At 37.4% G+C, this 22,888-nt stretch overlaps 1 protein-coding gene across 5 annotated transcripts in view; it reads left to right on the top strand.

Moving 5' to 3' along the window:
• ZZEF1 (zinc finger ZZ-type and EF-hand domain containing 1) overlaps positions 1 to 22,888 on the top strand; it is a 75,816-nt gene that overhangs the window by 646 nt on the left and 52,282 nt on the right. For 4 of the 5 annotated variants that reach the window (XR_010917970.1, XM_067537866.1, XM_067537865.1 and 1 more), the window contains exons 2-13: positions 4,508 to 4,652; positions 6,133 to 6,327; positions 7,352 to 7,523; positions 8,363 to 8,562; positions 9,738 to 9,948; positions 13,059 to 13,175; positions 14,511 to 14,689; positions 16,427 to 16,525; positions 17,773 to 17,864; positions 19,178 to 19,326; positions 19,824 to 19,935; positions 21,882 to 22,094. Coding sequence is in view for 4 of the 5 variants with exons in the window: in XM_067537866.1 (XP_067393967.1) it covers positions 4,508 to 4,652; positions 6,133 to 6,327; positions 7,352 to 7,523; positions 8,363 to 8,562; positions 9,738 to 9,948; positions 13,059 to 13,175; positions 14,511 to 14,689; positions 16,427 to 16,525; positions 17,773 to 17,864; positions 19,178 to 19,326; positions 19,824 to 19,935; positions 21,882 to 22,094 (1,884 nt within the window). In the remaining variant the exon portion in view is untranslated. The remainder of the gene's footprint in view (positions 1 to 4,507; positions 4,653 to 6,132; positions 6,328 to 7,351; positions 7,524 to 8,362; positions 8,563 to 9,737; positions 9,949 to 13,058; positions 13,176 to 14,510; positions 14,690 to 16,426; positions 16,526 to 17,772; positions 17,865 to 19,177; positions 19,327 to 19,823; positions 19,936 to 21,881; positions 22,095 to 22,888) is intronic. The other variant, XM_067537867.1, reaches the window with a different exon arrangement.

Genomic DNA, 22,888 nt, shown 5'->3' with positions numbered 1-22,888 from the left:
CCTGCACCGCCCCACCCCACCCCACCCCACTAAAGGGGTTTTGAAGGCACCAGGGGGGCTGCGATGGGGAGCAGTGTCGAGGGCGCTGCGGTGGGAGCGATGAGCTGGTGGGAGGCATCGGGAGCTATGGGGCGCAGTGCAGGCAGTGGGAGGATCAGGGGAGGCTAAGAGGAATAGGGATGGAGGAGGGGTTGACGTAACAAAGTGGTGCTGGGGTCATTGGGGTGCTTGTGAGAGCTTGAATGTAGCGGGGGGGTTGGGAGTTTTACAGGAATGGGGAGGGGTCGTGAGGATTGGGGTTAGTGAGTGAAACTGAGTAGTTGTGGTGACTGGGGTCATAGGGGATTTTAGCAGACTGGGTGTTTGGAGGCTGGGGGGTTCAGGGGAGGACTGAGGAATAAACGGAGACAGAGAAATAAGGGTTGAAGGGATCAGAAGCGGTGAAAGAGTTTGAACGATGGGGTATCATGGGAACATTAGGGTAACTATGGGGATAAGATGGAGTTCAAGGGGCTAGGGATCATCAGAGACATTTGGGGGTTGTGAGTGGGCTACAGGAGCTTGATGGGAGGGAACAGGAGGGGTATTGAGGGCACTGGAGTGAAGGAGAAGAACCAGAGGGGACATATAGGGAACTATGGAGAGTAGGGAATGGGAGTATTAGAAGAGGGCTGAAAGGAATAGGAAGTGGTATTAGAGGAAATGCTGTACAAAAACTTGTAGCACCACCATTGTACAACTAGCTAGCTATGGAGTAACTGGGACTGCAGAGAGTTCACTGTGGCCTTACTTCCTGATTTTGTCATCCTTTCTCTCCTTCCAAAATGACAGATGCCCTACTATCCCTTCTCTTCCCATCAAATTCTTCTATAACTTTAAATTGTATATGGAAATTCACAATGGTGCCAAGAATTTATAGAGAAAGAGTACATGTGTGAGTTGCATCTTTAAATAAATTCCAGTTTAGATTTATACCTGGGATCAAGTTGTGTGGGGAGTCTTTCAGGGGAGGGACTATATTAGCATAAAATAATATAGTTTTATGGGCCTAGTGCCCTTTGCAGCTTTGAGGGGAACTCTCTGAATAATAATACTTTGCACTTTCAAACAAGGATCTCAAAGGACTTTGCAAATATTAATTAGGAATTACAACTCCTTCGCACCCTTTCCACCAATGAGGTAAGGAAACATTAAAAACCCATTGCTTAGAAACACCTTGAAACAAACAGGATTTTGTGGCAGGGTGGATTGATTTACATCAATGTGATTTAAATCATTGATTTAAATCACCAAGAGAAAAATATTTATTTAAATCAAGTTTCCCATTGATGCTTCTTCACATATTTCTTAAACAATGGTGCAAATCTGATCACTAAAACGTGTTAAGTTACAGCTCAATACAGTGTTTTATGACATCTAGGAGAGTATACTTTGTGTAATTTTTTAGATAACTTGAGTTTTATTAATTTAGGAAATAGTACTAATAGAAATAATTATTACCTGTGTCAAGCTGCAGATGCAGCAGCAGTACATTAGGAATGGTAAGAACTAAATAGACAGGCCCAGGTGATCCAAAAGTTTAGATTTCCAAGATGAATAAACTTCTAAGCAATGTAATCTATTGACAGTATATTAGCTGATTTCACTTTCTGTTGTTCAATAGACTCTTGACCAATATAGACTAAAGTTTGATCCATTGCTGTGTATTAAGCTGTTTTACCCTGGTTGGATAGATTCTTTGCTCTATGTGCAAAATAGTTAGTTGTCTACAAGTGCAAAGGTAAATTAAATCTGGAAAGTAGGTTTCAAGTGTTAGAGAGCAGAGTTTATATTGTGCTTGAGCAGCTAGAATGTTGTATACGCAGATACCTCTTGAAAACTGCACAATACTGAAAGCTTTGGCGGAATGGCTTTTAGGAAAACTTACTTTTATTAGAATGGAGGCTCAAATAGGTTGGCAATCCAGCCAAGTCTTATTCTTTATGTGAGATGAGGGGGGCAGCTCATTCACATGCTTTCTTTCCTGAGCCAAGATGTTCAGTTTCGTCTATTTGAAAGGGCTTTTCAAAACACAGTTTCCCACTTAAACTTAGTACTCAATGTTAATCTTGGTAGGAAGTATTTAATCTTAATATTTCTATTAGAGTTCAATACTTTAAAAAGACCAGAAGGGAGATTGAATCATGAGGGGGGCTGTGGTCACATATTTGCTCAAAATCCCAACCGTGAATACCTCTAAAGGTCCCAAATCTTGGGTACTGCTATGTCGCCACAGGGATGAGCATGGAATAAAAACCTATATGAAATAGAATAGTATGGCTGCTTTAATTACTGAAACGGTTTTGTTGTAGTTCTCTACAGACTACAGAAACATTACTCAGACGAGCAGCCCTGTGCATATTGTGCTTTGTCTGGGTCACATAAATACAGGTTTTATTTGTAGGTTATTTTAAGTTTTCTTATGGTACATTTCATAGCAAGTGAAAGTGAATTTAGTATGTAAGTAAATTTGACCGCAGGATGTAAAAAATCAGAGAGCCAAGAAATATATTTGAAAATCTCGCCTATATATTGTTACCCTAAGAAATTAGGTTAGAATAGCTGCCAGCAGATCAAACCTATTCCTGTCAGGAGCTGTAAGTGTCTACTTTAATGGTAGTGAGCTAAACATATTCTTACATAGGATTCTGGAAGCTACAAATATAATCCAGGCCTAGTGCTGTGTCGAAGTGTCATTAAGTGCTTTCATGCCGTGTGTTTGATTCTTCATATTCAGGGTGTGTCCTGTTAACAGCATAAAACCTGCTTGCTCCCAAGTTTAATAAGGATACACTATCTTTAGACTTCAAAGGTCAGAAGGAAAAGTCCTAAGACTTTTACTCTGACTCTTTGAACTGTACTTTGAATTCTGTGTTTTGGCAACCTGAGTAATGTTAATTCTCACTGTATTCTTACACTTAGAAACAAAGATCTAAGTTTTTTGCTTTGTTGTTACACTTAATGCCATAATCTCACTACCAACTGAAACTGCTAGCAGCAATAATGTTTGAACATTGTTGCTAACACATTCTCATCTGTAGGGAAAACAGGAATCCCTAACGCTCTTCAGCTGAAATTGGGCTAGGTGCCATAGAGATGCTGTCAAGCCTTTTAGATTCCTTGTTTTAGGCTCAATCAAAGGTCTTGTCTTCTGGAGTCTTTGCCCATGCAGTTGATTTAAGGGGGTAATGGTTATTTGGCTATTTCAAATGACTTCTCTCTGATGTTATTTTTAAAGGCATATTAAGTTTGATATTCAAAGAACAAAACAAGAGATTCATGCACAAACATCCCCCACTCCGCAATACATTTGATTTCTTGTAATTACTACACCTTAAAAATAAGACAAGCATCTGAAGACTTTCTTTGACTGGCTTTGAAATATGTAGGTCTCCTGGCTAAATTCTTCATAGTTAAGGTTGAGGTAATCCCCAACTTCTTTCAAAAGAAACAGATCTTCCTGACATTTTGCATACTGCATTTCCTGTTATAATAGTTAGGGAGGGTTTTTTTTTTTTTTCCCCCTGGGCGGTTAGATAAAACTTAGAGTTCTAAAGCTCTAATTTTACAAAAAGGCAGCTAGTTTAGATTTTTTGCAGAGAGAGAATTTTTTTTTTTTTGGCTTTTCATTTCTCTAAAATGGCTTCATTAAGAAATTCTGCATTTGTTATTTTTCTAGGCTTTGTTGAATACAAATGCTTTTTGGTGCTTTGGGGAGGAATAAAAGCTGGAGATGGGGGTTTAAAAGGATATAAAGAGTTGTTTAAAGTGTATAAAGAACAGTATTTATATTATAAACATTTGTAATTTGCATACATGTACGCTAAGGTCAACATTACTGGGAGTCTGGAAATAGATCACTTGAATAAGAAATGAAATCTTATTAACTAGTTTTGACGTTATTTTAGCAAGCTTTATTTGGATTAATATTTAGTTTAGGAGCACGGTGTACAGTGGGAACTGTTAAAAATTTTCTTCTGTTTCTAATAGTATTTCCCTTTTTAAAGTCAGGGAACATCTCTGAAATCTTTACTATCTCAAGAAGTTCCTTTTGGTTGTGAAGAGCAACTACTGTAAATTGGGTATGGTGATGGTGAGTTATGGTTTTTGTGGCTATAAGGAACTGGCTTGATCTCCTAGTCATAACATATTGACAGAGTTTTCCTGCGAGCCCACCCTATTAGGAAGAGATGCTAATTCTGCTGGGAGATGTTAAGTGGTCTTGTTACAGATGGTTTGTTATATAAGTCCCTTCATTGATTTTGTGGGGGAGCCATGAAAATACCATAGAATTGACTGACATCTGTAATCAGCTAAGCCATGTTTCCTGTTGCCAGGAACTCTGTTGCAGGAAATGCTGTTATTCTTTAATCCTTTTATAATATTCTCTTATTAAGGATATCACATATAGCCATTCTTTTTCTGTTTGGAATAAATATAAATCCTGCTTCATTCTTCTTTCTTGTAGGCCTTTGCACAGTTTGATGCTGAGGGAGATGGCACTGTGGATGTGGAGAACATGCTGGAGGCCCTCAAGAATTCCAGTGGAGCCAATCTTCAAGGAGAACTTAGTCATGTAATCAGACAGCTGCAGGCTTGCTCACTTGTTCCAGGTAAGAGAAGACTATGAGGAAACAGCTGTCTTCCCCAACCCCTCCACAAGGGAGGCTATTGCGATAAACAATGTAATTTAGTGGTTTTCATCCTAATCCTTCTCCCCGAGTTGTTTTTAGTTCGAGCAGTTACATTTCTCATTTGAGGAAATGTTAAGTGAAGTTTTTGAACATTCACGATTTCCCAGAATTACCAGCAACCTAACTTGCATTAATACTTTTTTTTTCCCCTCAGTCTGAGTGTTAAACGTCTTAGATTTATATATAGTTGAAATCACAGACAGAAAACAAGTTCCTTATTGAACTTCGTCATCACATTAGTCAGATTTTTCTGACTAATGTCATGTGGTTGACAATGCCATCATCACACTTGGTAATTGAGATATCCTTTTCTATCACTGCATCTGACTAGGTCTGCAGTCATGTCATCCATTCTTTCAACACCCTCTTTGTATGACAGGTAGTGAAAGGTCCCATTAGCTACTATCATTGACTTGCTGATTTTTGTTTTGAGTCCTGATTGATGTGCATCATTTGCATATGTTTTATTTTTGTGAGATGACTCAAAGATAATCATGATTCATGAATAGTTTTAACTTTCATACTGCTAAATGGTAGTTCCGTTTGTGCACACCTAAATTAAATATAGGAAAGGTATTGGAGAGAGGACAGCACTCAAAAACTGCCATACCATGAGAGAATTTAAGCCTGCAAAATGTAAATATTCATTATAAACTTTAATATTCAAGAGTTTGAGTTCTTGTAGTTAATGTTCTAATGCATAATCCATTGGAGGAAGTAAAAAGGATAATGTATATCACACATTTCTTGTGTATATTTTCCAAATTTCAGATTTTTTTTTAAATATCTGTCACTTTCCAGACTTAGGCCTCCTAAGTGTTTAATGGAATATGTATCACTCATTTAATTTCCTTCAAAACTTGAATTATCCTTTTCAGGAAGTGCTTGAGGTAGATGTGACTAAGAGGACTAGACAAGCAGCTTTTCATGTTGGCCACAGAGAAGGCTGTCTGATTCTGTCCATCAGTGTAGTGCACTCTTCAAGTCAAATTAGTGTTATCAAGTTAGCATTAGAATCTAATAGAGCATTATTAAAATAAATGCCCTGGAGCCCTGTTAAAATCTTAATGCTGTTCACTGAATAATTTTTTAACAGTTTTTGTTAATGAGAGACATCAAAATAAATAGAGAAATTAGGATCACGACACTTGTCAAACCCATCCAACTCATTCCGGTGACTGGAAACATATTTTTGTTCTTGGACTTTCCTTAGTCAAGATTTAAATGTCTTAAACTTGCACTGTTTCATTCAGAAAACTCTTCTACAAACTGATTCATTAATTGATTTAAATTCAGCTGATCAGTGATGAGAGATTGGGGTGAGATGGGAGAGTGGTGTTTGCTTGGCAGGATGTTGCAGGGGATGCAGGAAACAGGAGTAACTTTTATGTCTCTCTAGGTTTTATTGACATATTTTCTGAATCGAAAGAGCACCTTGGTCTTCATGCTTCAATGATACTGAGATTCTTGCACCGGAACCGCATTTCCAGTTCTGTCATCCCATACCCGGTCTTGGAGTACTTCAATAATATTTGTACTATGCGGTCTTCAGTACTGAAGGATTCTTTAGACAGGCTTCTACTAAAAGAAAAGGGTATGTGAACTTGCGTAAAATTTTTCTAATCATGTGGTGGGTTTACAGGGCTTGAAGAAGGAATTTAAAACAAAAAATCAAAAAAAAACCCTATCCTGCCTTTCTAAACTTCTGCTAAGTGACTTCTGATGCTGACACACGTGTCTTTCCTTTCTCTTTGGAGGAAGTCTGGGAAATTGTTCCTCTGACCATATATATTGTCTGATTCCTGAGTGACTAGCTTGGATGATTCTCCTGTCTCCTAACTATATTTCAGCATGTAGATTATTTATTTGTGATACATTGTGTTGGATGAAACTCCTTACCTAATTATAGTTTGTTCACTGGAAATTTGGTTTCCATGTGAATGTTTCCTAAAGCAAATTGTCCAGTAAGACAGTTAACTTGTGACACACGTTAACTTGTTGGCTGTGTTGTTTCTGTGGTTGCACAAGTGGCTTCTTGTATTAGAATTTGAATAAGGTTGGCACTGTTAGTTGTTCTTTGACACTTTAAAAAAAGAGCGTAGTCCACTTCCTAAATTTTTAGCTTGACTTCGTAAATTTTTCAGTCTTCCGTACTATATCCTTTTCTCCAGGTTGAAAGACCTCAAGAAGAATTTGTGCAGGGAAGCTAATTGTTCTCTCTCTAGAATGCCTGGCTAGGTTTTCCTCATTTTCTTAGTTTGCTTTTTTTCACTGTTTTCAGTCGTGTGTAATAATAAAACCATCTGGCCATTTTTTTCCGTGTAAAAGTCTATGGTAAAAGGTCATGTCTGTGGAACTTCAGGCAAAGTATAGGAATACTTCACCTTGAAGTGGTAGATGGAGAGTGCTCCAAGGCTTCCACTTAGTGTGCTGAGAAAGTGGAATGACACTTTTTTGTCTTCTGTTTAAATATGGAACACACTTGCAGAGATTGTTTTAAAGGAGCTGTGAATTACCCCCTCAGTACTACCTGTTATGGAATACTTGATCTCCTTCAGAGCTTAGTATTTGTTTGCAAAAATCCTTATCAGTGACTCCTTTTTTCTGTGTCTTCACAGAATGTCCTAGTGATCTGAATGATAACCAAGAAATGGACAAACTCAAATCTGTCACAAAGTGCTATACTCACATAGAAACCTCATCCAACTCCGCTGACATTGACAAGATGACTAATGGAGAAACCTCATCCTTCTGGCAGTCGGATGGGAGTGCTCGCTCACATTGGATACGGTGAGTAGCAAAGTAATAGGCATCTGGGTTTCAGGATTGTCAGCTTTTAGGATTTACAGTAGGAGGTGATTATTTTAATGTCACTGGACTGTAACTGTGAGTAGTCTAACACAAACAAATTATTTTGGAGATCATCTTAATCTTTACACTGTAATGAAAAGCATTCACTTTGGTTACAACTGGCTAAAAAGACATGAAGTTAAACTTTAGGGTTTTAGATGTATTCCCCATTTGTTTTCGGTGGGAGGGAATGGGCTGGCGGGGGGAGTAGTTGGGGCTTTTTTAGCTGAATTCTGAATGTTAATATGCCTGCACTGTGTAGTGCTTAAAGGGGGAGACTCATTATGTCACAATCTTGAAGTGAAATGCATCGCTGCTTTTGTAAATATGGACATGACATTTAATATGTGATGGAAGATAAGTTTATAAGAACATATAACATCTGTGTTGAATGATAGTGTAAGTCAGTTATTAAATTTCTCTTTGGTGCTAGTATACTGTGTCAGGTTTAGTTTCCAATCATATTGTAGTGCTGTTCTGCTTCCATGCTCCTATAATGACCATAATATATCATAGTAAAGATTATGCTGAATGATGTACTGTTTTACGGCCTGATTCTCCGAGGTGACTTTTGTATTTGTGGATACAAATATTTAGTAGTTACACAATTCTTGATTGTGCCTGCAGTTCAAGAACTCGCATGCTATGGTGATGAGGTCCATATAAGTGCCTAGACAGATAAATACCATTGCAGTTACTTACGCTTGCAGAAGTGGAAGTTGGCTGAGGCTAGACTGAAAATCAGACCCTTAATTTCTTTTTTTCTCTTCATCTTACAGTTTAAAGATGAAACCAGATGTTATTCTGAGACACCTGTCCATTGCGGTGGCAGCTAATGACCAGAGTTATATGCCGCAGCAGGTTACGGTGGCAGTTGGAAGGAATGCCAGCAATCTCCAGGAGGTCCGAGATGTTCACATTCCCAGCAATATCACTGGCTACGTGACATTGTTGGAAAACGCTAACATTAGTCAGCTGTGTGAGTCAATAAAGACACAATTGGTGTTTTCTTTTTTGCTTTTCTGAAAGTGAAAGGCTGGGTAGATATCAGGATAACTTGCTCAAAGAGGTTTTTGACTAAGCTCATGATTCCAAGAGAGTTTTAATTGTGGTTCCTGGCCCGTTTTACAAAAACTTTTTGCATAGCATTTGGTTTTAATTTTTGTTAAAGGTAGAACCACTGAAATAATTCTGGATGCAGTGCCAGCATCTCAATTTGAAGATATGAGGACATGCTGAAATATATATTTTTTTTTCTTATATAATGCATTTATAATGACTTATGCAGTACTGCAATATGCTAACAGGTAGCAAAAAATCCCACTTCTGGTTAGAAAACAATTTGGTTTTTTGAGTATAATGTCGTGCACCTATGTCAGTACAGGGGTGAGAGAACTTTTGTAAAGTGTTAAAAATATTTTAGGCTTTTTGTTTAACAAACTCTATTTACAGTGTTGTCAACTTAAGCGTGACAGATCTGTGGCTGCCTTCTTAGAGCAGATCTCCATGACAATTTCTGAAGTTTTAAAATCTTAGCTGAGCAATGGTTTTGTTCAAATAGGTGTTTTCCATCCAAAAAGAATTCTTTTCATAGCTTCCTGAAGTGCCCACAGATAGTTTTGAGAAAGGAAATCTAACTGCAAGTATATTGTCTACCCAAAGGGGCTAAGGTTGCATGTTTAAATAACTGCATTTTGATTTTGAAATGATTTGCATTTGACTGTCATATGATGGAGATGCCAGGGAGTCTTACTAAAGAAATTTTCCTTTAAGACATAGCTATCTGGTAAAAATATTTGGTAAAATTAATTGGTTTTTTTGTTTTTGTTTTTGTTTTGCACTTTCAGGGGTATTTTGTTTACGTTTTTCACTTAAGTTGTGACCCATGATTTGTGTTACAGGAACTAATATATCGGGTAGTTAGTCATAAGAGTCTTCTGAAGCCTAAGTTTTCAACATGTGTATGCGCGCACATGCAATATAGGCACACATGGTCACATACTTACTTCAGGGTGTTTCTTAGTTATACGTTTTTGTAATGCAAGTAGATCTTTAGGAAGTTCTTCTTTTGAACTTAATTATTGTGCCTATACTTATTAGTTGTGGTTGGAAGAAATTACCTATTTTTTTTTCCTTATTTGATCTTACTGATAGATGTGCAGATAAACATCAAGCGTTGCCTTAGTGATGGATGTGATACTAGAATCCATGGGCTCAGGGCTGTTGGCTATCAAAGAGTTAAGAAAGTTGGCGTGTCAGTATGTGATGCTTCAGCTATCTGGTACTGGTCTCTGCTGACCTCATTGGTAACGGCTTCCATGGAGACCAATCCATCATTTGTTCACACTATCCTACAAAATACTCAGTAAGTACCAAAGTTCCTTGCTTTTTGATATAAAAAAGTTTATAAACAACAGAAACACAATCTTGTATAACTTGTTTCCATTCCCTCCATTAGGATATTTAAACACCCCCTTGGCTATCAGTTTGTTAAATTTACAAATGGTGATTCCCGTGTTCTGCGACATTACAGCCAGTACCCAGACATAAGTGCAATCTTCTTAACCTGATGGTTAACATGCTTATTGTTATACGAGTAGAAGGCTGAATGGACAGTGGCAAGATGCTTCTATTTTAACTTTTGTTTATAATATTCTCTTAGACACCTGTAATGAATTAATTTCCTGTTTCCAACTTTGTTTTCTGCTTACAAATATTGACTGTGTTCCATTTTCTTTATGACTAGAGTTTAACTTAGTTTAGTTGTTTTTTTCAATAACCCTCACTCTTGTAGACCCTTATCATGCTAGAATGTCTCTTTATGCACCAGCAATTAATGCTAGCACAGCTTTGGGAATTGCATTTGCAAGTAAAAGTCTGCTTTCAAGCCAGCACAGTTGTAGTTTCCCCACAAAAATATAGTTTCTCAGGAACGGAATAGTTCCTAAAATAAAACAATATAGTTAAAATCCTAGGGATTTTTTCCATTGGATTGTAATTTGTAGTATAGGGTAGGGCAGATATTTGGGCTATCAATCCTGACAGTGTCATTTCGTCCACTCAAGCTAATATTTATTCACCAACATGTTCGCTTAAGAAGTAGTCGCAAAAGCACATAATGGTTGCTTCATATTGTTCAAATATTTTTGTAGCTTTTTATTGTATTAACGTGGTCTTCTTAACTCTACAAGTATATTCTTTTTTTCTCCTGTATTTTGTTTCCCTAATGCCCAGTGCATATTGATATATTAATTAGGCTCAAAATAGGCAATCTGTGTATAAGATTTTAATAGTTTGTTAAACATCTCCTTTCACGGGAGAAAAGGCTACCAAACTTTTATGCCTTTACTATCCTAATAATCATTACAAATCTTGGAGAATGTTCTTTGAACACATCCAGATATTTCAGGCACTATAGGCACTGTGTCGGATGTGTATGGAATAAGCAGTCTTCAGTTAAACCATTTTTATGGTTAGAAGGTATCTGCCCTCATATGTAAGTCTCTAATTGTTTTGGTTTATATTTAGTAATTTCACTCTTCTTCCAGAGCTTGTTGGTTGGCACTCATGGGAACAAGGCATCTATGTAGGTGCCTTGATCCCATGAGTGGGCAAATGTGGAGACACCCTTTGAAACACTGCAGTTGGTAAGCAGCCTCTGCTTCCCTGCTCTCATATCAAAGAGGCAACAAGGCAAAGTAAAGTATAAAACTTCTTCCATGTTTTTATACAGTGGCAAAAAGGAACTAAGTGCATTTTGACAACCATGTGGCAGGTAAAAATCTCTTGTGGATGCCTTGTTTCTGATCAGCTGGGTAGCATGTACCATCTTGATTTTCAGAAAGGATTTTCACATTTTTGTTTCTCAAAATGCCTACTTAAAAGATTTCTTTAGTTAATATTGTGCAGAATATTTCTGGGCTGCGGTAGGGTATTTATAGTATTTCAGTGCAGGCATTCCTTGTAGCAACTGGTCATTTTGCTGTGTAATGTTTCCTTGAATAACTGCCAAACTGTCGTCTGCTCAATGACTTCAGGGTTTGAAATCTTACTAAAATCATAACGCAATCACAACAGTTTTATGGCGTTCATTTAATATGGTGCATGTGGGTTTTAGAAACACCACTGTTAGTTAATTAAAGTCACATGACAAAATCCTAGCAAATTTTACCTCTAAGTTGGCTAGTTTATCCTGTGCATAGTCTTTGAAACTCTTTTATGCACCTGAGTAATTTTAGGCATGTCAGCAATCCCATTGAAGAAGTTCTTTAGGTACAAAATATTTCCAGGATTGGAGCCTTGCATTTTACTACGTTTTGGATAGTTAATAATAAAATGACACCCTGTGAAGTGTTTTGTACAAAGCTATTTTTTCTGTGTTGCATAAACCCTGAGCTACGCACTGTACAAACAGAAAATAATTCTATATAAATATATTCTATATAAAAGTTAAAATGATCATGAAACTAAGGCCTATTCTACACTTAAAAGTGAAGTTGACATTGCAGCTTAGGTCAGGAGTGTGAAAAAAATCTCAACCCTGTCTGAAGTAGCTGTGCCTACCTAAACCCCAGTGTGAATACAGCTATGCTTTCATCAACATAGTTATGGTCATTCAAAGAGGCGGTGTTCCTACACCAATGGGGAAAAGAAACCTTTCATTATTAGCGTAGGCTGCTTCTACACTACAGGGTTATGCTGGAATGACCAAGACAACATAGCTATGCCAATATAGTCATGGTAATGTGGACAAACACTAAGTATTGAGAGGCTTTACGATAGCATTAGTAATTAAGACTCTGGCAGCCTGTCCTTTCTAAACTTCCAATATTCAGGATCTTAAAACTCTGCCATAAGATTTCATTTTGGCCTGCACCAGAATGTGTTCCTTTTGTGTGGAACAGAAGAGTAAGGAGGAAAAAAGCCCCCCACTGGTAGTAAGCTTGACTTAGGGAAGCAAATAAATATATTTTATTAAAGTTCTGAAAGCTTTTGTATTGCTATTTGCACTTTAAAATGAACATGTGCACACGGTTAGACCTTAATAAGGGACTGTCACTTTGTTTTAAAATATGTTTCAAACGAGGTATTACTTAGTGAGCTATTACACTTCTTTTAATGTAGAGGTTCATAAGATTTTTCATCAAATGGTTTTGTTGTGCTCCGCCTCACTAAACTAGGATCTGCCTGGATGCATCCAATTGCAGGATTGAGATTTGTTTGATATTTAAAAAAACCCTCTTATTTAAAAATCCATGCACTTCTTTCTCCATCTAGAAGCCAACTGCTTTGCATTTTAATATAGGAAAGGCATTAATAATACACCTCACACAATAGAGAACATCTACCATAAACATGAAGATCCAGCCTTATAGGCATAAAGATTGAGTGGCTCTTCAGTTTTGAAGCTTCTGTCTTGTCAGTTCTCTCTGACTTGAGTTTATTTCTAATGTCTTGCTCTTTACCTTTTTGTAGGAAGGCATTGCAGCACATGCCACCACTGTCCCTGTCATCAGGTTCTACAGACTTCTCAAGCTTCTTATCTCCCAATGTTTTAGAGGAAGTAGATAGTTTTCTTATAAGAATAACCAGGTAAGATCTCATTAGCATACTAGTATGGTAAGAAGATGATATAGAACAAATGGGTAGTGCAAAAATAGCTTCCATTTGTCATAGTCTTCATTTGTTGTTCTTGTTTGTTCATACCTTGGAAAAACTCAAAGATAAATATGAAGAACTGGTTCATCAGCTCTTCAGTTTGAGCATTATTTAGCTGGCCTAGAGGCCAAAAGCTCATTCCTCCATCATTGGCTTGAAGCATAGTGTTGAGGTATAGTTAATGTTAAGTTGGTGTGACATTAGTTCTGCAGTGAAAACTGTTTATCGACATAAGGAGGAGTTGTTAATGGTTTTCTCTTTTCTTCCATTGAGAATAAATTCTAAGAGATTAAAGTGTGAATTCTAGAAATAGTGAAAATATGCTCCCAAAAGCAGTCATGAGGTACAATCTCTCAGCCTATTTTTTGTACCTTAACTGCTGTTGTAATAAGGAACTATATTTCCATCACAAACAGCTCATAAGGAATTACGTGGGAATCTGGACCAACATGATGGGCCCTGTCCTGCTCCCACTGCAATGAATTGGAATTATGCCACTGGCTTCCTTTTGTTTAATCTACTTCATTTTATGAGTTATACTTTATTAGAAATGTTTACATATGATCAGGTACTAGTCAAGTATGCATTAAATTATAAAGAAAAAGACCTAATAAATCAATATGTTTGCAATATATTTACATAAAAATATCTTAGGTGTTGGGTATAAGCACATTTCCCATACAAATGTACTTAGAGGCATAGTATAACAAAACTTCAAGTTATCAGGTCTGCCTACACCAGGCTATTGGGATGTGAACTTTTTTGTGCTGCTTAGCTATGTGGGTGTACAGAAAGTAGTGAGAGCTAACAGAAGAAATAAAGAGAACAAATGTAAGGGACTGAAATAAGGGTGCCCTTTAGAGGCGTTACAGATGGAGGCCTCTCTAGACTGATAGTGTTTGAAGTAGAATGTTTGAATACACTACTAAGACTGTATTCTTTTAAAAGAACAGTATAACACACACCGAAATACTGAATTCCTGTGATAAAGCTAAATAGCCTTTTTTATCTTCTGGCTTTTAACTAGACAATAAAACATTTTCAGTTATTTTGTATGAAAGAGTGGATGATCCATTTCAGCAATTGGAAGAGAACACTTAACGATCAAGTTTGTATAAACAGCTGGCTTAAATGCTTATATAAATAGGTCACGTCATAAGTCACTGGTATTAATTGAAGTTTATTGATATACCACTTCATGTACTTAATTATGAAACTGCAAGTTTCCTTTCTTACACTTTTTTTGTACATGGTCTTTTTATCTCCTAGTTGTTGTGCCACTCCAGAGGTTGAGCTTACATTGTTGGCTTTTGCCCTTGCCAGAGGGAGTGTTGCTAAAGTGATCAGTTCACTTTGTACTATCACTGATCATCTGGACACGCAATACAAGGCTTCTTCACTCATCTCTTCCATGGCAACTGTTAGACAAAACCTGCTTTATAAATATGGTAAATATTTCAGGGGCATCTTTAAGTGCTACTCAAATGAATAGTTATTGCACCCGTCAAAGAGAGAGTGGGTGTGGGATATCGAATAAGCACACAATAGATAGCTTTAAATTATCTGTGTGTAGACTGGTTGTTTTGCCTTTTAACCAGGGTATAAAAGGATTTTATTTTAATAGTATCAAGCTGAAAAGAAAGGTATGTCCCCTAAAGAGGTACTTGCATCAGAACAATGCTAGCACTAGAATTTGAGATCCTTGTGATCTTTCCACTAACCAAGGGTGATGTCACCTTGGAGAAGGAAGTCTTTTATCCTGCGCTCAAGAACTGCATGGTCAGTTGCTTCTGTAGTAAGATGGTAAAGGTGTTTTGCATCTGTATTAAGTTTATATAGTGGTATTAATCTTTTTCTTCCTACAGCAAGCTCCCTGAATTTTTTTCTCTCTCTAGTTTTTCTGAGAGTAGTGACATTTATTTATAATTTTATTGTAGCTGTATTACATAGTATAACTAAGACTTAGGTAAAAACAACAAGAGTCCTGTAGCACCTTAAAGACTAACAAATTTCTGCAGGCATAAGCTTTCGTGGGCTGCAACCCACTTCATCAGATGCAGGTTGCAGCCCATGAAAGCTTATGCCCACATAAATTTGTTTGTCTTTAAGGTGGTACAGGACTCTCGTTGTTTTTGCTGTGTACAGACTAACCTGGCTACCCCTCTGGAACTTTTCACCATGTAAGACTTAGGTACAATTCTTTTGTTTTCATTTTTGATAAATAAACAAATCTGGATGCTTATCATAGTTTTAAATTTGCACTTGGTCTAACATAAGGCAGTAAATGTCTTTCTGTGGGTACCAGCTTAAACTTTACTGCTGTCAGACATGTTTTACCTTCTGTAGTTACAAACAAGGCTAATAAGACTGAAAGGGGTAAGTTGGTCTTTTTTTTCCTGGAGTTTTCAGTTTGTTTGCTTTGCTCATTGAACAGTATTTTGAATATGGCCAATGTTGCCATTTCATTCGTTTAGTTAGTTTCCTTTTGTTTGTCTGGATTTTCACTCAGCAACATAGGAAGAAAAACATTTTTAAACAGGAAAATGTGATTGCAAAACTTATACTAGCCTGCAGACTCAGCGACAGGTGTCATACCAATAACAATTTTTAGTTAATGTTTTGAAATTGACTTCATCTCAGGTTGGTGGTATTAATTTTAACCACTTGTCTCCAATCCTGAATCACTGGATATTTTTACCAGGCCCTCAGGTGTGAAACCATTGTAGAGAAATACTTTGATCAGACTCAGTCACTGGTTCTGGTGTGTGACAAATGTAAACATGTTAAGCCCAAAATATTGTTACTAAAACATTATGCTCAACGCTCTGGAAAGTCCTTTATGTTTCCCACAGCAACTGTGTCTCTATCTCCTCATTTTAAAAAAAGTGGTATTTAGTATTATTCCATGTGCTCTGTGGACTCTTTACTTCAAAATGTGTGTTTTCTGACAGTTAGAGTTCCTCCTGCTGTAACGATCCTTAATTTCTTGTGTTTGTACAGTCAAACTTTCAATTATAAGGTTCCAATAACATGGCTTTTTTGTTTGTTTCCTTTGTGCAGGGTAAAAGGATCCTCGTGTTGTAATTCTTTAAATGCTTTTATTTTTAATTGTTTACCTTCTCTCTATGTAAATAACTTAGAATGCTATTGGCAAACCTGACAAACCTGTTGATTTGCTTGTTCAGGAAAGCCACTACAGCTAACTCTGCAGGCATGTGATGTAAAGGGAAAGGAAGAGAAATCAGGGCCTGAAAACCTCCTTGTTGAGCCATGGACAGGGGATGGTAAGTGTATAGTCTTTTGTTTATGGTTTCTTTTAGTGATTCAGATCTGTATGTTTTCACACTTCTTAGTTAAAAAAGGGAACTACAATAGAGGCAGTACTTCTAAATTTTAATTCTCACTCAAGGGGAATTTCTCTTAGGAACTGTTCCTTCCCTTAAAACAAACATGGGATCTTAGGCTGGGTTATTGGTGCATTGGCTGAAAGTGAGAGTAGCAAGCTGGTATGAAAAAGTTGATAGTAGAGCAACATTTTGCTGTGAGTCACCATGAACATCCCAAACATTGATGGAAAGATGCAAGAAAAAATCATCTGGAATATGCTTAGGTAGCTGAACATTTTACTTGAGAGATTTGGTTTTAAGAGTCAACAGTCCTTTCGTTGTAGATGTCTATCTTAGTCAAAATATTCTTACAAATGAGAAGTAACTGTGTAGATGAGGCAATAAAATAATGGCTGTGCAAGTCAAAGCAATGTGCACTTCTCTAGAACTTCTGAGTGCTTAGCTCACAGCATACTTGGGGGCATTTAATTTGTGCACTGCAGAGGTGGCATGCACATTAGAAATCGGCTTTTCTTGGGGGTGTTTGTGGTCAAAAACCATTGACCAGTTTTGTTACTTCGCCGGATATTGTACTCTTCCACTTAGTCAGCCTTAAGCTGGAGTGAACAGGTAATATTGCCCTGGCATTTTGTACTTGATGCCACCAATTAAACTTCAGGATATTGTAAGACAAGGAACAATAGCTCATGTTGTTCTCCCTTTCCTCTTAAATCTAGGGAAAATTTCAGAACGTAGAATGGTCTTGACAGTGTTATCCTGGCTTTAAAAAAGCTGTCATTCAGGCCAGTAAACACTGTTATTCAATGGTCCAAGTAACATTCAGTGAGGGTGACTTACCACTAAAACTTAGCAGTTGCAAGAATTATTTCCTGTTCCTTATACTGCAGTCCCAGGAGAGAGTGTGGCTGTGAAGACATGCTCCTAAGGAAGGATATGCTAACATGACACTGTGTTGTATGTACACCCTTTGATACAGCATCATCTTTTATAAGGAGCATTACAAATGCCAGTATTATAATGCACTATCTCATTTGGACTCTCAAGTCTCATTATCTTATACACTAGCTGAATCTTTGCTATAGAACAGAGGGCTGGGTTTTGTTTTACTACTCTCATAATTCTGTATCCATTTACTTTACAGTGAGAGTCCTATAAGCCTCATCCTGTTTTCATTGTTCCTTTAGGTTTTCTTACTGAGACTGGAAAGACAAGAGCAAGTATCATTCTTTCTTCAGGAACTGAATCTACATTGCAGGTGACACAAATGAGAATAAAGGTAAGGAACTTCTTTGCATTATTCAAGCAAACTCTTAGATTAATGGTATTTTTTTTTCTTTTTTGCTGGAGGAATTTAGACAATTACTCGCCTTTGACTGAATGTACAGGTTTGTGGTTAATTGGCAAGAAATTGGAGTCTCCTCATGGAGTGACACCATGTTGGGTTTTGTTTTGTATTTGCATGAGTCACAGGAAACTTGCACAAAAAGAAAAATAGAAATCTCAGCTGGTTACAGAGTGCTGCCACAAGTATATTCTGTGGACAGTTCCATCTATTTTATATTGCTTTTGTCTGTATCTTATTCAGGCCAATAAGGTATTTCTAATTCTTGTATATGTAGCTTCTCTCTCTAAAAACTATGGACTTGATGTAACAGTTTGTAGACTATGTGTAGAATAACTCTTTAAAGGCTGTGAATAGTCTGATTTCAAAGCACAGCATAACTGCATGGCTCAACTGTGCTTTTTATTCTCCAAATGCATAAGAAGTATAAAAGGAGGATTGTATTTAGAAATAGCAAATGTCAGTAAACTGGAGCCATTGTAGTGGTAGCCTATATGGATTTTCCCTCTGAGACTGTTAGATATTCAACCAAAATACACAATTTTATTTAAATACTGTGAATATAATGTTGCTATTTAAATACATGGCAAGCTTTACTCCTTTGTAGAAGTAAAAACTTATGCTCCAAACATTGGAAGAACCTCATGGCAGGAAGACAACTGCGATGAGGTTTCTACTGCTTGCTTTTCTGTTTCATTTTTTATTAGCTTTTAGAAAAAAACAACCTATTGCTTACTTTCCCTAAGCATGTATGCATGCTTTGTTGTGCCCACCTTAGTAGAGGAGGACTAGACTCTTGTGTTTGTAAATTTTAATCAGTTGCGGATGGAGGAGAGGTCAATATCTCAACTGTTTAAAAATTATAGTGGAATGTTACCTGGATACAATTTAAAAAAGAAGTTTTGCCCCCACTTTTTGGATGAAACAGCAGAAAAGTAAATTGAATCAAAGTTAAAAGATGCAGATTTTTCTTTTTTGTTTGGCTTCAGGCAGCATGGTGGCTAAAATGAAACTTAGCTGGGAGTTTAATACTTAATCTTTTAGAGTTGTTAAAATTTTCTGAAATATTTCCTTGGGTGGTATTCCTTTATCATTAAAACAAAGAAAATAAATAATGATTCCACAGAATCACAGATCAATTTTGCTGGTCCCTGGTTTGATTTGAGTAGCTTTTCTTTAAAAGCAGAAACATCATTTTATCGTTAGCTAGTTTTCTGTGTATCATTAGCATAATGTTCTCCTTTCAGGTTCGGAAAGGCGCCATTGGAGCCCAGTGTGGATTGGTGTTTGCTTATAATAGCTCTTCAGAAAAATTTCATGCAGAGGAGCATTTTAAAAAATTTGAAAGCTATGACAAATGGACAGTACAAGAATTCAGGCAATTTTTAAAAAACAGGTAAAGATGGGCAGGGGGAAATGAACAACTTTAAACATTAATGTAGCAAGCCCTCTCCACCATGTTATAAAAATCAGAGTGTGGATGAAGTGGGAGGGGGAATCTTTACATAACCTTTCTTTGTGCCTGCTGCTGACACTGCAGATAAAGTCACACTGAACAGCTAAAAGTCTACATTTAAAAGTTTAAAGAGGACCAACCCAGTTTGAATGAAAATGTCAATTTAATATTTTTGAGGCACCATCTATACAGCATGCTGATTCCTAATAGTTGTATTGCTGCCTTTCTCTGCTAGTATGCTATAAAGTGTGCTGTAAAATTACTGGGGAAAAAATCTATGAAAGACATGCATTTTCTGGAGTCTGTGCACATGAAATGTTTCTACTGCATTTTCATTTCCTTTCATTTCTCTAACAGGTAAAAATAGTTAGGTAACAGCAGTGGAGCAGTTCCTATGTTTTTTATTATAACTTCTGTTGAAATGCTTTTATCTTTAGAAATGATTATTCATGTGATGAACTAGGAGAAGATGATCCTGTTGGCTGGTTTGAGGTGGAGGAAGAATGGGATGAAGTGGATGTCAAAATGCAGCAGTGCAGAATTTCCCAAGTAAGAAATAATTTGAACAGACTGACTCAGGTGTGAATGAGGAAATGATCTTCTGCTTTCCTTTATTTAACTGATCTTCTGTTACCAAAGAAGAGGCCTTGACTAGAGCTAAAAAATCAGTGATAGCTGTGGGTGCTTAGGACACAGTTTGTTTATATTTAGCACAGATGTTACTGTCTCAAAAGTGTAGAAAGCTTCCACTCACTGGATTGCATCAAGAGGATGAGTCCCATCGTAAGCCTAATGATTAGAACATGATCACTGTTCTCTGTATTTCTAATTTGCTCACTTTTAATTACTATAAAATAAGGGCTAGATTCTGCAACCCTTTTTCATAAGTAGCACCTTGTTCCTTGAGTAATTCCATGGATTTCAATGGAACTAATTGAGTACTGCACTACTCAGCATCTTAATGTGCAATAATAAAAAGTGAAACTTGTTGTCTTTCAGAGCATGTTGTCTTTTAGGGTTCAAATTAATTTGGTTCCAGGATCCCAACTCTCTCCTTCCAGTGGGAGAAGATTTTCCATTTGCAAGGAAACTTGGAGCTATAAGATTAAGAAATAGAACACATACAGTTTACAAAATGATTTTGATTGGTAATGAAATGACTGAGATTGCTGGTGAACATGGGCATGGCAGTCACAGAACCCCCTAGTATGTGGCTCATGTAGAACCTTCAGAATTAAAGTGTTTTACAGAAATGGAGGAGAGGGATGGTGCTAGGCCAAGACATTGTGGTTTTGCCTGAGTAATGTAATTAGAATCCAAAATGTTTGTGCGGCTCATAAGCAGTAAGAACATAAAAACAGCCATTCAGGGTCAGATCAATGGTCCATCTAGCCCAGTATCCTGTGTTCTGACAGTGGCTAATTCCACAGGCTTCAGGGGGAATGAACAGAACAGGTAATCATCAAGTGATCCATCCAGTGTCGCCCATTGCCAGATTCTGGTAAACAGAGGCTAGGGACACTTTAGAACATGGTTTTGCATTCCTGCCCAACCTGGCTAATAGCCATTGATGGATCTATCCTTCTTGAACTTACCTCGTTCTTTTTTGAACCCTGTTATAGTCTTGGCCTTCACCGTATCCTCTGGCAAAGAGTTCCACAGGTTGACTGTGCATCGTGTCAGAAATACTTCTTCGTTTTAAAACTTCTGCCTATTGATTTCGTTTGGTAACCCTCTAATTCTTCTGTTCTGAGGAGGAGTAAAAACACTTCCTTATTTACTTTCTCCATACTAGTTATGATTTTATAGCCCTGTATCATATCCCCCTTAGTCATCTCTTCTCCAAGATGAAAAATCTGACTCTTATTAATCTTTCCTCCTATGGAAACTGTTCCATATCCCTAATCACTTTTGGTGCCCTTTTCTGTACCTTTTTCAATTCCAGTACATCTTTTTTGAGATGGGGCGAACAGATCTGCATGCAGTATTCAAGATGTGGGCGTACCATGGATTTATAAAGAGGCAATATGATATCTTCTGCTGTATTACCTCTCTTTCCTAATTATTCCCAACATTGTTAGCTTTTTTTAACTGCCGCTGCACACTGAATGGATGTTTTCAGAGAGCTTATCCACAATAACTCCTAAGTCTTGCTTGAGTGGTAACAGCTAATTTAGACCCCATTATTTTATATGTATGGTTGGGATTATGTTTTCCAATGTGCATTACGTTGCATTTATCAACATTGCGCTACAGTAGTATAAGCGGCCATTAAGTGGCTAGAAGCTTTTTTACATTGTTAATCACCGTGCTGATATTCTGTGGTGCTAATCTAATTTTGGATTCTGCTAATGTTGGCCTTTAAGAATGAAATAGTGCTGCATTTTCAAGGGAAGTATGGAGGAAAATACACACAGCCTGCACGAGATGTGAGCATCTTGAGAGATATTAGGATTTATGAACAGCTCTTGTGCTATTTTTATGTCTCTGTGCAGTACTTAATGGTCAAGTTCTTGTGTACAAGGCAAGACACAGCCGAGCGCCTAGGAGTTCAAGGCTTGAATGTTCTGGGTTATCTTCGGCCTGTGGTAGGGGAGCCCAACAGAAGCATGAACTGTCTGAAATGCAAAACAACAGATGATGCCATTTGTGGCACAACCCTTCTCCTGAAGACACTTCATTTCATCCAACAACTTGCACAGGACCTGGTATGTTTCTTTCCACATTTGTTCACTTCTTTAAAGCATGTGGTCCTTATTCTACAAGGATAAATGGTGGTACACCAAAGACAAATTTAAGAGGAATTATAAAATAACATAACTTATTAAGTTTGCGAACAATACCAAACTGGGAGGGGTTGCAAGTGCCCTGGAGGATAGGATTATAATTCAGAATGATTTGGACAAACTGGAGAATTGGTCTGAGGTAAATAGGGTGAAATTCAAGAAGGACAAATGCAAAGTGCTCCACTTAGGAAGGAACAATCAGTTGCACACATACAAAATGGGAAATGACTGTCTAGGAAGGAGTACTGCGGAAAGGGATCTGGGGGTCATAATGGACCCCAAGCTAAATATGAGTCTACAGTGTAATGCTGTTGCAAAAAAAGCGAACATGATTCTGGAATGTATTAGCAGGTGTGTTATAAGTAAGACACGAGTAGTAATTCTTCCGCTCTACTCCGCGCTAATTAGGCCTCAACTGGAGTATTGTGTCCAGTTCTGGGCGCCACATTTCAGGAAAGATGTGGACAAATTGGAGAAAGTCCAGAGAAGAGCAACAAAAATGATTAAAGGTCTAGAAGACATGGCCTATGAGACAAGACTGAAAGAAATGGGTTTGTTTAGCCTGGAGAAGAGAAGACTGAGAGGGGACATAACAGCTTTCAAGTACGTAAAAGGTGTTACATGGAGGAGGGAGAAAAATTGTTCTTCTTAACCTCCTGAGGACAGGACAAGAAGCAATGGGTTTAAACTGCAGCAAGGGAGGTTTAGGTTGGACA

This window comes from Emydura macquarii, unplaced genomic scaffold (assembly GCF_026122565.2).
Source record: "Emydura macquarii macquarii isolate MOO-44397 ecotype Brisbane River unplaced genomic scaffold, CSIRO-AGI_Emac_v2 contig_450, whole genome shotgun sequence".
NCBI lineage: Eukaryota > Metazoa > Chordata > Testudines > Chelidae > Emydura > Emydura macquarii.
Note: the sequence above shows the minus strand (reverse complement) of the source record. Positions and strands in the feature narration are given on the sequence as shown.